The sequence below is a fragment of the Chanodichthys erythropterus genome, chromosome 23, assembly GCF_024489055.1.
Source record: "Chanodichthys erythropterus isolate Z2021 chromosome 23, ASM2448905v1, whole genome shotgun sequence".
Taxonomy (NCBI): Eukaryota; Metazoa; Chordata; class Actinopteri; order Cypriniformes; family Xenocyprididae; genus Chanodichthys; species Chanodichthys erythropterus.
Window position 1 is genome coordinate 29868414 of NC_090243.1, and position 14091 is coordinate 29882504.

Sequence of the window (14091 nt, forward strand, 5' to 3'; positions counted from 1 at the left end):
GCGGGTCGGACCCAAATAATATAATGTGAACACAGTCTAGTGGGGGCAGGGGGAGGGGGGAGAAATCGAACTCGGGTTCGGTCCAGGCAATCGAACCAAGTGTGAAAGCACCCTTAAAGTAATACATTCAAAATGTAAAAATATAGAACCGACTTCACTGCAAAAATATCATTCTTTTAATTCTGCCAAGAGTTCATGCCGTGACAAATCGATCTTCTACTGGTCGCACGTCTTCACGTGATGCGAATTCACAAGTCAGAGTTTTGCAGCGCCACCCCTCTAGACACGCCCTTGCCTTCACGTGCTCTTGAAATTAGGTAAATACAAGTTTCCTAGGTAAAAATTGCACATGAATGCCCTCCCATTTCGACTTCAAATTTCAATAGCACAGGCTGAGAGCCGATGGCACGAAGCGAGGCCAGTGAGCTGCCTTGAGATTTTCACAGAGAAGCTCCAGGATGATAAAAGGAGGAGCAACGATAATGAAGGACGAGAGAGGACCAGGCCTGAACTTTAAATCATTGTTTTGTGTTTTTACATGACAGTCATCCATGAGGGGCTGCCGCTATACTTTCATTTTGGTTGTTTGTTTATTTGTGATTAAAGTTTGCTGAACGTTCGTCGGTTCCTGCTCCTTCGTACCTGAATGTTAAAACTTGTTACACTCCTATTTATGATAATTCTGATAACATGTGAAGCAGGCAGCATAAGTTTGTGGTGGGTGCAATACAGTGAAAAAGTGCCCAATAGGAGGGACTTTGTAAAAGTCGGAGCGTCGTGTTTTTTTTCTTTTTAAATCTGCAAGAAATGTTATGAGTTTGGCGTGTGGTAGGAAAAAAAAGTTTGCACAATAAGCCACTACGCAAATGTGTCTAAGACCAGCTAAAATATATTGTTCGACCAAAAACATCTTATCAATTATTTAAGTAATAAAGACATGTAATAAAGTAATAAATAAATTTAATTAAAACAGAAAGACATATATTGCTTCAGCCTTATTCAAAGGCCGCGGAAACATGGTTTTGTTTCCATTCCACACCCGACGTTCTTGGTTTTCTTCCTATTTTTTAAATATAGGCAATTGGTTGATGAAACATTGATTAAAATTAAGATACAATTTCTACAAAAGAATCACATCAAAGTGTGCAAATTATTATTATTGTTATACTTTGTTCTCAAATTGTTAATGTTAACAACATCAGCATTGCGTGACTGTGTATTTAGTGTGTATTGTTTAGATTTCAATTTCTGTAGCCACTCTGTAGTCCGAAGTCTTTTGCTTTTGACTACAGGTCATTTGGACCTTTCTGGATTACAATCCACCATCAAATTGATAATTTTATTTATTCCAGCTGCTGTGAGAAAACACTATAAATGATCCACCGCCTTCAGCATCCTCACATGCCAAATAGCCTACTAGCTGGGACACCTTCTTTCTTTTTACAGACGTGACGTAATGACACAAAGACGAAGGGCTGCATGCTCGAATTGCCAGCAGAACCCCACCAGTACCGATTTTATTATAAAACATTACAAGCGTACCGTTGTGAATAGGGCTAAGGTAAAGGGATAGTTTTGAACACTGGCTGGTTACTTGCTCATTTGTTTTGGGATAATTTTTAACCAAAAAAAAAAAAAAGTTACAGACTGCAGCTTTAATTTAGGTTTCCCCTCAAAAATGGATGACCCAAACAATATTGTCATGTCACCATATATTAAGAAAGAGACACTATACATCTGCCTGTGATTGAGAAATAAGTGAAAAGATGTAGGAAATATTTATTTTATGTTAAAAAGAAATGTTTTGCATGTCAAAGCAAAATTGGTTTTATGTCATTGCATTCCTGCTTTATGAGAATGCTAGTTTGCAGCAAAATAAAACTGTCATGTAAATCATTCATTCTCCATTGATTCAGCTCACCCAATAATACTTGCAACACTTTTTTTTTTTTTTGCAAATGATTAATTTTACTCCCGTCTCATTGACTACAGGCCAACTTAAAGTGCCACAGCTTCCCATCTCTCCCCATGCCCATTTCTGCTGACAGAATGAGAACCTCATTATCAGGGCTTTAGCTATGGGTTTAAGGATGTCAGAATTGCAGTATAGCATGTAAAGTACTTATTTATTTTTTACTGGCCTTCCTGTAGGCTGTACCATTCTGCTCGGAACCAGAAACTAATTCCTTGTTTTGAAGCACTAATGATCGCACAATGCCCTCTCCTGTTCAGAACGAGAACAACATTTAGAACTTTGTTCAAATGTTTAATTCAAAATTAAGCAAGCATTTACTCTACCAGTCAAGAGTTTGGACACATTTGTCTGAAATTATGTTTATCATAATCCTAAAGATATCATGATCACATTATTTTGATCTGAAAGCTTATGCGGAAATTTAGTTTTGTATAAAATTGTACCTCTACTTATGAACTTCTTTACAAACCTAAAAGAAAAAGTGAAATTGGAACAGATATTTTATGGGGGAAATAGTAACAGTAACAGGACTGTGTCCAAACTGAGTGACTGCTAGACCCAGAGTCTACATTACATACACTACCAATGACAATGAGAAGACGCTGACAAAGATAATTTATTTCCAGTGTTTTTGTTTTCTTTGCAGTTGGGAGTCACACATATGAGCATTCAGATGAAATCTGCACACATAAGTATGACGTCATGCATACTCTTCCGAGGAATCACATGCTGGCTACACTGGTCAGCTCGGACAAAATATGTGACTTTTAACAAAGGTAACATACACAAAAAATATACACATTTAAGTTATTGCCTCAATAAAAGACCAAGGTAAAGACATATCCAGTGGCAAAGCACAAAATGACTTAAGACTATGACTGATGAAGCAGTGGAAGCGCAGGGTCTGCTTTTGCATCGTTTTGTATAAAAATTTATTTTTCTTATTTTTTTTCTGATAAAATTCAGTCATTCATTCACAATACACATTCCATATTAACAAACAACAAAATTAAGAAATGGCACCTTTCCTGTCACCAGAACCAGTTGAGAGGCACTTTTTTTGTAGAAAACATAAAAAAAAAAAAAACTTAATTCCTTTTGATTTCAGACTTATTTGCTGTTAGTTTGTAGTTTGCATTCAAATGGTTTAACATGACAATACCAGTAAGCCTGGTACTGCTACAGATGTTCAGGCTCTGGAGCTTTCGGTTTAGCACTTACTTTGTCAATCCTGTACAAATATAAAAAGATTTCATTCTTCTTCCACATTTATGTCTGGCTGTTATGATGCACTGTAAAAAGGGTTTCCACAGCACACAGCTCAGAAAACAGCCCATATCAGGGCTAACCTTCAGAATAAAAAAAAAACAAAACAGAACAAAATACTTCAAGTACAGACATTATTTACACTTTTTCACTAATGAAAACTGCAACAAGCAATTTACGTGTTAGTCAATATAACAGCAAGCATATTACATTCTTCATATGAGTAACATCAGGAGTTTTCTTTTTTGTCCTAACCTTGGACAAGATGCCTTTTCTTTTCCTTTGATATCAGTATCCTTCAGTAACAGTTTCGCAAATGCATGTCTGTCCAAAAATTGTGCTGTCGCAGCAGCAGAGGCTGTTGGTAAACATTGGTATTGTAGAGCCTCTGAATATCAGGCCACTTCACCCTCATGCATATATTACTTGGCTTTCAAGAAAAGAGCTCCAGTACTGATCCAAAAACAATGAGTCAGATAACTCAAAATTGTTAAAATTACTCCAGTTACTTTTTTATAAGCCTATACATTTAGATATATACAATTTATATTTATAATATATATTCATATTTATAGATACTTTGTTTAAAAAAGGACAGGGGGATGGAAAATAAAGGTGGAGTAACCTTAGCTCTAAGTACATTCATTCATTCATTCATTCTTAAGGCCTGTTCACACATATGCACGTTTGGCATGAAAATCTTGATTTTCGCATGCGTTTTGTCTTTATAGACCAATGCATAAAAATGGCAGGTCAAATGAAAATTAAATTTGACAGTAGGGGGTGCTTATAGAAAAGCAGAAATACCCCGGTGACCCAGGATATAGAGGAGCACGATTCTGGATGAAATGAGAATCACAATATTTTAATTTCAAATAGAGATCACGATTCTCCCATGATTTTGAATATAAAACTAAACAAAATAACATGTTATTTACTGACAAAATATTAATTGCTGGAAAAAGTATGAATTATAAAAATAATGATTTTGAATGAATTCAATGACTCGTTAATAAATACTTGTTTCATTACTGAATGAATCAGTGTTTTTGAACAAATCTTTTGAATGAATGATTCAATGACAAATACATTTTTTAACAGTCACTTGTCGCCACCTATTGGCACAAAATGTAATTGAAACAACCATTATTTGAAGCGTCAAGTTAGTTTCAAAAGGTGGTTTGCTCACCATCATATACATCAGTGTTTATATCCTAAATTTAAACTTTTCTCTCAGTACCTCTGTGATAATCTGAATATTTCTAACAGAAATACCTTCTGTGTGGTTCAAAACGGCTCTCTCTGGTTCAGCGCGGCAGCATGAATGCGGATTTGAAAGTTCAGGTATTATTTTTGTCAAAAGTTTAACAGACACAGGTGAATCGCTGTCATTAATAAAATAAGATCGTGTGGGTGTTTGAATCGAGTTCGCAATCTTTTTATGTTTTTTACGACACAAAGTGCTGTGCAACTTTAAGAATCTGACACCCACTTGTCACGAAGAAAGAAAATCAAACAGCATTTACATGCTTTCAAACAGCCATTCAGATATTTGTAAGCTTATCAAACATCATCAAATACAAGAGTACAGAAACTAGAGACGTGGTTTTGGATTCTTCCTCTGCTATTCACTGCTATTTAGGAAAATAGTCTCTTTGTAAGCAACACCGAGTCGTAATTTTATGTAATGTGACCAAAAGTGCAAATCTTAATGGTTGGCCAGTCTTCTTTGCAGTGCTGTGGAAAAGAGAAAAGTCGCACTGACAGCATGCAAATGTTCACATCGGACTGAACATATGCAATAGCAGTTTGTGTCGGTCTTTGTTTAGTTTATCGCACCGAATTTTCACACCAAACATTCATCTTGGTTTGAACAGGCCTTTACACACACGTTATGACACACTTACACACATGCAGATGATTCTTTTCTTTTAAAGATATTGGTAGAATCGCGAGCGCACCACTTGGGCTCCTGACAATTTCTGTGGATGAGCATCATCTCCAGAATTCAGGCTGTTTTTGGATATGCCCTTTGACGTGCCTCCGTTTACTTGTTCAGAGCTGGACTGAGGACATGGAGAGGCAGAAGGAGTCAGTTGCTCAGCACTCTGCACACCTGCATGGGTCTCTCCCGCTTCTGTTGCCTTTATCCCTACTTGACTTTCCATCTCTAGACTGGCCTGTGAACCCCCAATTCGTCGATGTTCACAAGCAATCCAGTCCCGAATAGACATGTCCTGAGAGTCGCACTTGGGTTTAAGGCGCTCCACAGCAGACAGTTCGGCACCTTGGTCCACCCCGCCCTGTTCCCTCCAGTCATGAATGACATCTAGTTCAGCGAAATCCCGCTGGCCACCCATAGTATGCCGCCGCCGGATGCCCTTTTTCTTACCACGCGTCTCTGTAGAGCGGGCCTTCTGTGTGCCGACACCGAACATGTCATCAGCGGAGGCGCGTAGACGGAACTTGAGTCTCTCTGTGATTTTAAGATGCCACGCTGGCTCAACTCTATCCGATTCAGTACGCAAAGGGGCACTCAGGCTGCCGGTGGAACGGCCTCTCTTCATCACCTCCAGAACTCGAGACAGTCTATTTGATTCATTCTTGCTGACCCCACCACCAGCCCCTGCCTCCACAGATGAATCGCTGTCCGTCTTTTGACGCAAGGATCGCCTCCTGGACAGAGAGTCACATTCTATTAGTTTATGGGAGGGCAGCAAACGGCAAGCTAGTTTGGGTATGGTGTTTCCACCATCTTCTGTGGTTGGTATGTCTAGTCCTGCGATGACAGGGCTAAACATTGGGAAGTCACTCTCGCTGTCCGTTTCCATTGGTCGTCCCTCACTGATGAGCTCACTGCGCTCGTCATCTGCCTCGTCTCCTCCCCGGCTTTCAGTCACAGACTGCACCTCTGGGCTCAATGTGATTGATTCCATTCCCGTCAGGAAGGTGGTAGAGGAAGTGGTTGAGTAGTCTGAGGTAATAGAGCTCACCTCTGCAGTCACTGAAGCCCCCCCAGAAACTGGAAATAGCTCAGGGGCCGGTGGTGTTGTTGTGCCCCATTTCCGAGGTCTGCTTCTGGGTACAGAGGCTCCAGAGCTCATGGTGCCCAAGTCTGAGGTGGTCTCATCTAACTGTGAAGAAGGATCCGAAAGGGATGATTTGGGAGGACCAGAGGTGCGGCGGTTGAAACCGGGTGAACGTGAGAGCTTGGGCAAGGGGGAGAGAGTTGAAGAGGGTTTGTCTTTCATAAAGAAAGAGTTCCTGTGCTCCTTCTTGTTTTTTGGGGTAGACTCTGCACTTATGCCATTCTTGTCATCTCCTACAAGTGATGTTCTGCATGGGCTGGACCTGCCTGTCAACTCCTCCTGGCCTTGATGATTCTGCTTTTGAGTTGGGCTATCCATCTTGGTGAAGATGGTATCAAGGTCGTCGTCAGAGCTGCTGGGTTGCAGCTTCTCCTTGTGCTTCTTTCGTTTGCGGTTGGCCGCAGCAAAGATGGAGGAGACTCGTGGCTGAAGAAACTCGCGGCTGCAGTGGTCCTTCCCTGATCCCCAGGAGCCCTGGACACAAAGAAAAAGAAAGAGTAACAGATTCAGTCACGGGGAAAACAAAACAACTTGTAATCCAAGGAGCCATAAAGCACTGAGGCCTAGCAAGAAAACATGAAATAAAAAGCCCAACCGCTGCCCTTGCAGGAGGCTAACCCAGAGTACTCCACCTGCTTCTCTGATAGCAGCACAAATCAGAGGTTGAAGGACTGAACATAGAAAGAAACATTAGAGACAGTTACTGAGCTCCAAATGAGGCTTCTTTTTCAGAACAGCCACATAGCACAAGCAGCACCCGCAACACCAACAGCACTGGCAAATGGAAAAAGCTGCATGGGTTGCATTTGAAAACAAAGCTGGAGCCAGATGACAGAAAAGGGGATGGGAATCGTAATCCATTTAGCCGATCTTCTAGTACTTTTAAGGAAGCACCAAATATTTGATTCTAATTACACTGTACAATATACTTTGCTGTTTTATATTATATTAGTTTTTTTGGGAACTCTATTCCCAATGTTTATCTTCATATTAGAAAATACATACTAAATTTTGTCATAGGAACAACCAAATTAAAGGGCTAGTTCATCCAAAAATTAAAATAATGTCATTAATTACTCACCCTCATGCCTTTCCACACCCGTAACACCTTCGTTCATCTTCAGAATGCAAATTAAGATATTTTTGTTGAAATCTGATGGCTCAGTGAGGCCTGCATAGCCAGCAATGACATTTCCTCTCTCAAGATCCATTAATGAACTAAAAACATATTTAAATCAGTTCATGTGAGTACAGTGGTTCAGTATTAATATTATAAAGCGACGAGAATATTTTTGGCGCGCCAAAAAACAAAATAACGACTTATTTAGTGACAGCCGATTTCAAAACACTGCTTCATGAAGCATCGGGGCATAATGAATCAGCGTGTCCAATCAGCGGTTCGGAGCGCCAAAGTCATGTGATTTCAACAGTTTGGCGGTTTGACACGCGATCCGAATCATGATTCGACACAAAAGATTCATAATACTCCTAAGCTTAATGAAGCAGTGTTTTGAAATTGGCCATCAATATATAAGTCGTTATTTTGTTTTTTGGCGCACCAAAAATATTCTCGTCCCTGTATAATATTAACATTGAACCACTGTACTCACATGAACTGATTTAAATATGTTTTTAGTACATTAATGGATCTTGAGAGAGGAAGTGACATTGCTGGCTATGCAGGCCTCACTGAGCCATCAGATTTCAACAACAAAATATCTTAATTTGTGTTCCGAAGATGAACGGAGGTCTTACGGGTGTGGAACGGCATGAGGGTGAGTAATACATTATTTTCATTTTTGGGTGAACTAACCCTTTAACATGGCAATAATACTTGGTTGACAAAGTGATCAGTGAATGCCAGTTATTAATTCAGTAACTTACAGTGAATGTGCTGTTTTAGACTAGTTTGAGAGACTGATACATAAATAGAATGTTATATGTCAGATATTTAAGAACTGTTAACTGAGCTGAACGTCATGAAGATACTTCGATTGCAGTGTTTTCTAAAAAATGGTTCTCGATTCCCACCCCTAGGCAGAAATGCTTAGTGCACATTCTAGCAACAACTCATTTCGCTGTTACACTGAATGCAGTGCATGTTCAAAGCATGACACGATGGCCTCTGATCCATCTGTCCAATGTCTTTAAGATGGCAACTGGCTCTCGGGTGCTACACTGGGAGTCGTGGAGTGTGTCAGCCTGGTGCAAGAACTACACTCACCCACTATACCTGATATATCAGAGAAGTGGCCACGGTCCAAGAATCAAACTCACCTTAGATTTAGCGGAGTCACTGGTTGGTGAATCTGTGGAGAAGAAAAAAGTAGCACATGGTTAGAGGCTTGTGCATGTCCTTCTACTAATCTCAAACAAACTGATATACAGAGAGAAAGTGATGTGTAAAGAAACATATGCATGAATAAATATTGTGCATGACGACGAGAGCGTGGCAAACAAGGGCAGAGAGGAATGGTGAGCAGGCGTGCATGCAGACAAACAAGTGAGCAACATTTTGTTGGAAAGCTCAGATATATATATATATATATTCACCAGTAGGGAGCAATCTTTCACATGTAGGACCATCCAGCAAACACAGACAACATAGTAACATGAATTGTGGTTGCAAAAGAGATCAGCTGAACTTGATGAACCGCTTTATGAAGGAATAAGTGCAACCAGGGATGCATGGAGAGTGACACAACACCACCGAGTACACATGAAATGATAAGGGTCTTGCAGGCAGTGTCAGTGACGGATGTCATTCATATATGACCTATATGAACATCTGATTCTGACATACTGAGATCCTTAGAACCTTGATTATCTCAATAAAAAGAAAAAAACCCTGAAATTTTAAATTCTCTGTACATTTTAAGTAGAATACAACTAGAACAAAGGATTAGTTCACTTCAGAATTAAAATTCCCTGATAATTTACTCACTCCCATGTCATCCAAGATGTTCATGTCTTTCTTTCTTCAGTCGAAAAGAAATTACGTTTTTTTAAGGAAAACATTTGAGGATTTTTCTCCATATAGCAACTTCAATGGGGGAAAACGGGCTGAAGGTCCAAATTTCAATTTCAATGCAGCTTCAAAGGGCTCTATATGATCCCAGCTGAAGAATAAGGGTTTTGTCTAGCGAAACAATTGGTCATTTTCTAAAAAACAAAAAACAAAAATTACAGTGGTATTAGGGCTGGACGATTAGTCAAAAAGTAATCGAAACCGAAATTCAGAAACTCTAACCGACATAATTTTCCCATGTCGGTTATAGAGTACCTCAGAGATGACATGTTTTTGTAGGCAAAATCCGGAAGCGAGTTCCATGGACCCGAAGTCGATGTTTTTTTTTTAATGGGTTTTTCCTAAATCGCCTGAAATAATGTCTGTGGTTAACAAAGCCTCTAAATATTTTCTTGTTTTGATCCATGACATAAAACAGTTATAACCCACTTGTGATTTTTTAAACCTTTATTGTGTCTTAAAAACGCCAGTTGCTAGCAAGCTGCTAAAAGGGACTACTTCCTTTGGCAGGGACTTTCGTCATCATGACAAAAAAGGACATTTGGACATCATTTCTCATGAAAAAGTGGATAAGTGTTCATACACAACACTGATAAAGTTGTTTTCTAAATAGCAAATTTACAGTACAAATCTTGTAAGTGAACTATGATGGCAAAAAAAAAAGAAACCCAGAAACAAAATATTCATTCATTAATCATAATCGAGGTAAAATGTTCAATTAATTGAGGTTTTGATAATAGGTCATAATCGTCCCGCCCTAAAACTCTCTTTCAACTTCAAAGTCATCCAACATCATTGTTTTACTTTTTTTTTTTGGTAAAGGCCATTTGACTTGGTCTTTGCACGGTCACTTTGTACACTGGATTCGACACTTTCGCCTATGTCATGTGTGACCTTTCCAACGTGATTACGTAATGTGTGGCGCATCGCAGAGCAGTGCAAGACGAGCATTTGTGGTTAAAAAGTATATACTTTTTTTTTTTTTAAATGACCAATCGTTTCACTAGATAAGACCCTTATCCCTCGACTGGGATCGTGTAGAGCCCTTTGAAGCTACACTGAAACTGCAATTTGCCACCCGTTGTACCCCAGTGAAGTCCACTGTATAGAGAAAAATCCTGGAATGTTTTCCTCAAAAACCTTTTCATCTGAAGAAAGAAAGACAAACATCTTGGATGACATGGGGGTGAGTAAATTATCAGGAAATTTTAATTCTGAAGTGAACTAATCCTTTAAAGTAATCAATAGCTTACTGGGTTCAATACAAATTAAACTTATCTGTTGCATTCTCTGTCAATTATCACAGAAAGTAATTTTGACTCGTCTGTAGTAAAAAAAAACTGTTAACATTAAAATATCCACTTATTACATATATATATACATATATATACACACAATATAGACAAATTAAAAGTATTCTGGCTATATATATATGAACCTACTGTACATCTTGGTCATGTTAATGTATAATGACACATAACCATAAGTTTGTCTGTATATAACAGTAGCGCTACTGATAAAGTCCAATTTAGACAGCTTTAAAACTCAAATAACACATAAGAGCTTCAACGAAAATACAAGTTTGACATACCTTTAAACCATTGCCTATAGACATCCATTCTAAGAGCATTACTATAAAATTGTACAGACAAGTCACACTTATTTTCTGCATGTCTCAGATGTTGTCCACACAGCTTAACTTGTTTTGAGCCCGAGATATTTCTTTAAGGTAATTTAGTGTTAATGGTAGTAGGAAATTTTGCATTTCAACAATTAAATCTACAACCCTTTACACTCGAACACTATGTTCGATGCTCATCTGCATTAATTGAAGTGATAGACTGGGGGGTTGGATGTTTAATCACAGTACAGATGCAGGTTTGATGTGTGCTGTCGTGACCACAATGAAGACGAGACACTCACGGCATGAACCAAGGTCAGAAGTGACAGGGGTCAGAGAGGGGCTAGCTACGCAGAAAAGATGACACTATGGGAAGACAGAATGCCAGCAAGGAAACGTTAAAGAATTGATTCACTGATGTCTTTGCTCCCATTTCATTTTCCATGGCAAAGACTACAAATTTTGAAGGCTTATTTCTTCTGTGTCGAGCCGAGCCCCCCTGCACACCCCTTGGTGAAAAATGGTATGACCGAGTGATATTCAGAGCCGAGTAGCATTACCATGCCATCTCTCCGTTTGGCCAGCGTTCAGAGAGAAAGAGAGAGAGGGGCAAGAGACGGCGAAGAGCCTTTGAGACAGCAGCACTGCTCTACGCCAGGTAAACTCACAAACCACACACGCCCCACAGAACCCAACACTTCTGCTGCGCTTTCCCTTTGCACTTTTTTGCTCTCTTTTCTCAGTCGCCCACTTCATAAAATGCGGGGGTGTCTGCAGACTAGGCAGCTACACTGCGGGCAACAGTCCTCCCTCTTCCTACAGTTCCAGCTGCCCATCACGGACACTACTGAGTCCATCAGTGACATCAAGGTGTGATAGACTCCGCCCACTTGGCCTGTGTCAAGATCAGTATGTGTGAATGCTGGGAAAGCCTTTAGGACACGCGACAGAGTGGCACTAGGGACAGAGGGATCAGAGATTGGCAAGCGTGTTCTGCGGTTTGGCTTTAGCTGTTTGTTTGTTCTCTCTTGGAGAAAGAACATGACGTGTTAGTGCAGCAGTCGGCAGATTTACAGAGACAACCCAGTGGAGTTTGGACACGTGGAGTAAGAGACATACACACTAAAAGGGTGAATCTCACGGAAACGGTCGTATTTCTCCCCAAATTAAAAAGGAAAAATAGTATCTTTTTCTCTTAAAACATCTTTATTATTGTCCTTTTTTTGCATTGCATTGCAGTAATGAGAATTTGGGGAAGGAAATATTCTTAAAGGTGCCGTAGAACTTCTTTTCAAAAGATGTAATATAAGTCTAAGGTGTCCCCTGAATATGTCTGTGAAGTTTCAGCTCAAAATACCCCATAGATTTTTTTTTTATTAATTTTTTTTAACTCCCTATTTTGGGGCATCATTAACTATGCGCCGATTCAGGCTGCGGCCCCTTTAAATCTCTCGCTCCATGTACTGAACTCTTGTTATTCAACTATGCCAAGGTAAATTTAATTTTTGATTCTAGGGCACCTTTAATTTTCAAAATAGCTTTTTGCAAAATTAAATTTCTTATTTTTTCACTTATTTTTGCGTGAAATATGACACATCCGTGTTTTTGACAGGTTTTGTGAGATTCACAAAACAGAAATGGGATAAAGACAGAAAGTATCCAAAATTTACATAACTGGAATTCAATTGAATAAAGGATGTGAAGAAAAAAAAAGAAAAAATAGAAAAAGATAACCAAATAATTCAAGATCGCACCAAGCAAGCTAATGTAGGCAAAAATGTATAACATCTTGCCTCACAAACTCACATAGGCATTGTAATTAAGCCATAGCACAGCTTTTGTTAAAAACGTAGGGAGAAGCTGCTTCTGTTGCTTCATCAATATTAAAAACAAAGTTTAAATATATTATTGTGGCTTAAAAGGGTGTAAAAGGTGAACCCATGGTAGAGAGAGTTCAACTTAGGGCACATGTTACCTGACACTTCACCGGGAGAGGTGCCTGTCCGGCCGATGTTGGTCAGCAGGTGGTCGATGTTAGGCAAAGGCTGAGACTCTACAGCACTCTCCTCCTGGACTGTAGTCTGAGCAGACATACAGAAAAAAAAATTCACTGAAGAGTTGCAATGACAAACTAGTTTTTACAATTTCTGAAGAAACGTGGTTCTTGCTTGTGCATAATTCACTTCCATGATCTACAGTAGGGTGTTTTGGGTGATTTTTTACTCTAAGAGAATCAGTACCAAGTTCATGTACTTGTACTTGTAAAAATACCCCCAATAACAAAGACGATACCTCACATGACATAACTTCCGTGCATAGAGACACCGACGGCAACAGCAGAAACAATGTCAGTGTGGAAATACTTCAGAATTAATGATGAAAACCCATACATTGCGAACTGCATGCTTTCAATCACAATTCATTATGGATTAGTGAAGGCGGGATAGGCGGAATCAGTAGTATCTCACGTAAATACAGTCGGTTATGGCTTAAGTGGACATAAATATTTGGGTGAAAACAGAATATGTGTTAGTAATCATGGATTTGGTCTTAAAGGGACTGTAGCCTAATTAAATATTTGTCATTGATGTTAATAAATCAACAAAAGATAAAAAAAGTTAAATGAATGTATACATGTATCTGAAATACAAGTTTAATTATTTTTTATCTCTATAGTATTTGTTGTATCTGTAATTTGTTTGAAAATTTCTTTTTATATAACAACAATTATATATATTGGTAATTATACCCTTTGAAGGTGAAATTTTTGTTCTTTAAGTTTGTGACAAGCATATAAAAATGTATTACTTTTTTCATTAGAGTAATAATAAAGAAGCTGTCCTACATTCATTAGTCTCACTATGCTTGGAAAACTGCAACATCACCAAAAAAAAAAAAAAAAAAAAAAGTGAAATTAATAAATGTATAGGCATCGGTATCGGTATCAGCGAGTACCAGAAAAAAAATATCGGTACTCGTACTTGGTCTTTAAAAAATGTTTTCGGTGCATGCCTAAATAAAACAAATAGTGGAATAAAGAAAGCAGCTGTACTAATACACACCGAAGGCTCCTTGTCCCCTTCCTCAGTGAAGAACCAGTCATACTGCAAAA

The 14091-nt window shown here is 38.9% G+C and overlaps 1 protein-coding gene across 3 annotated transcripts in view; it reads right to left on the reverse strand.

The window, feature by feature from the left end:
* Positions 1 to 2579: 2579 nt before the first annotated feature.
* The window catches only part of LOC137013633 (rho GTPase-activating protein 21-like), a 130444-nt gene continuing 118932 nt past the window's right edge, over positions 2580 to 14091 (reverse strand). For all 3 annotated transcript variants that reach the window (XM_067377576.1, XM_067377575.1, XM_067377577.1), the window contains 4 exons: positions 14042 to 14083; positions 12955 to 13060; positions 8608 to 8639; positions 2580 to 6804 (listed from right to left, as the gene is read on the reverse strand). In XM_067377576.1, the coding sequence (XP_067233677.1) occupies positions 5173 to 6804; positions 8608 to 8639; positions 12955 to 13060; positions 14042 to 14083 (1812 nt within the window). In that variant the 3' untranslated portion in view covers positions 2580 to 5172. The remainder of the gene's footprint in view (positions 6805 to 8607; positions 8640 to 12954; positions 13061 to 14041; positions 14084 to 14091) is intronic.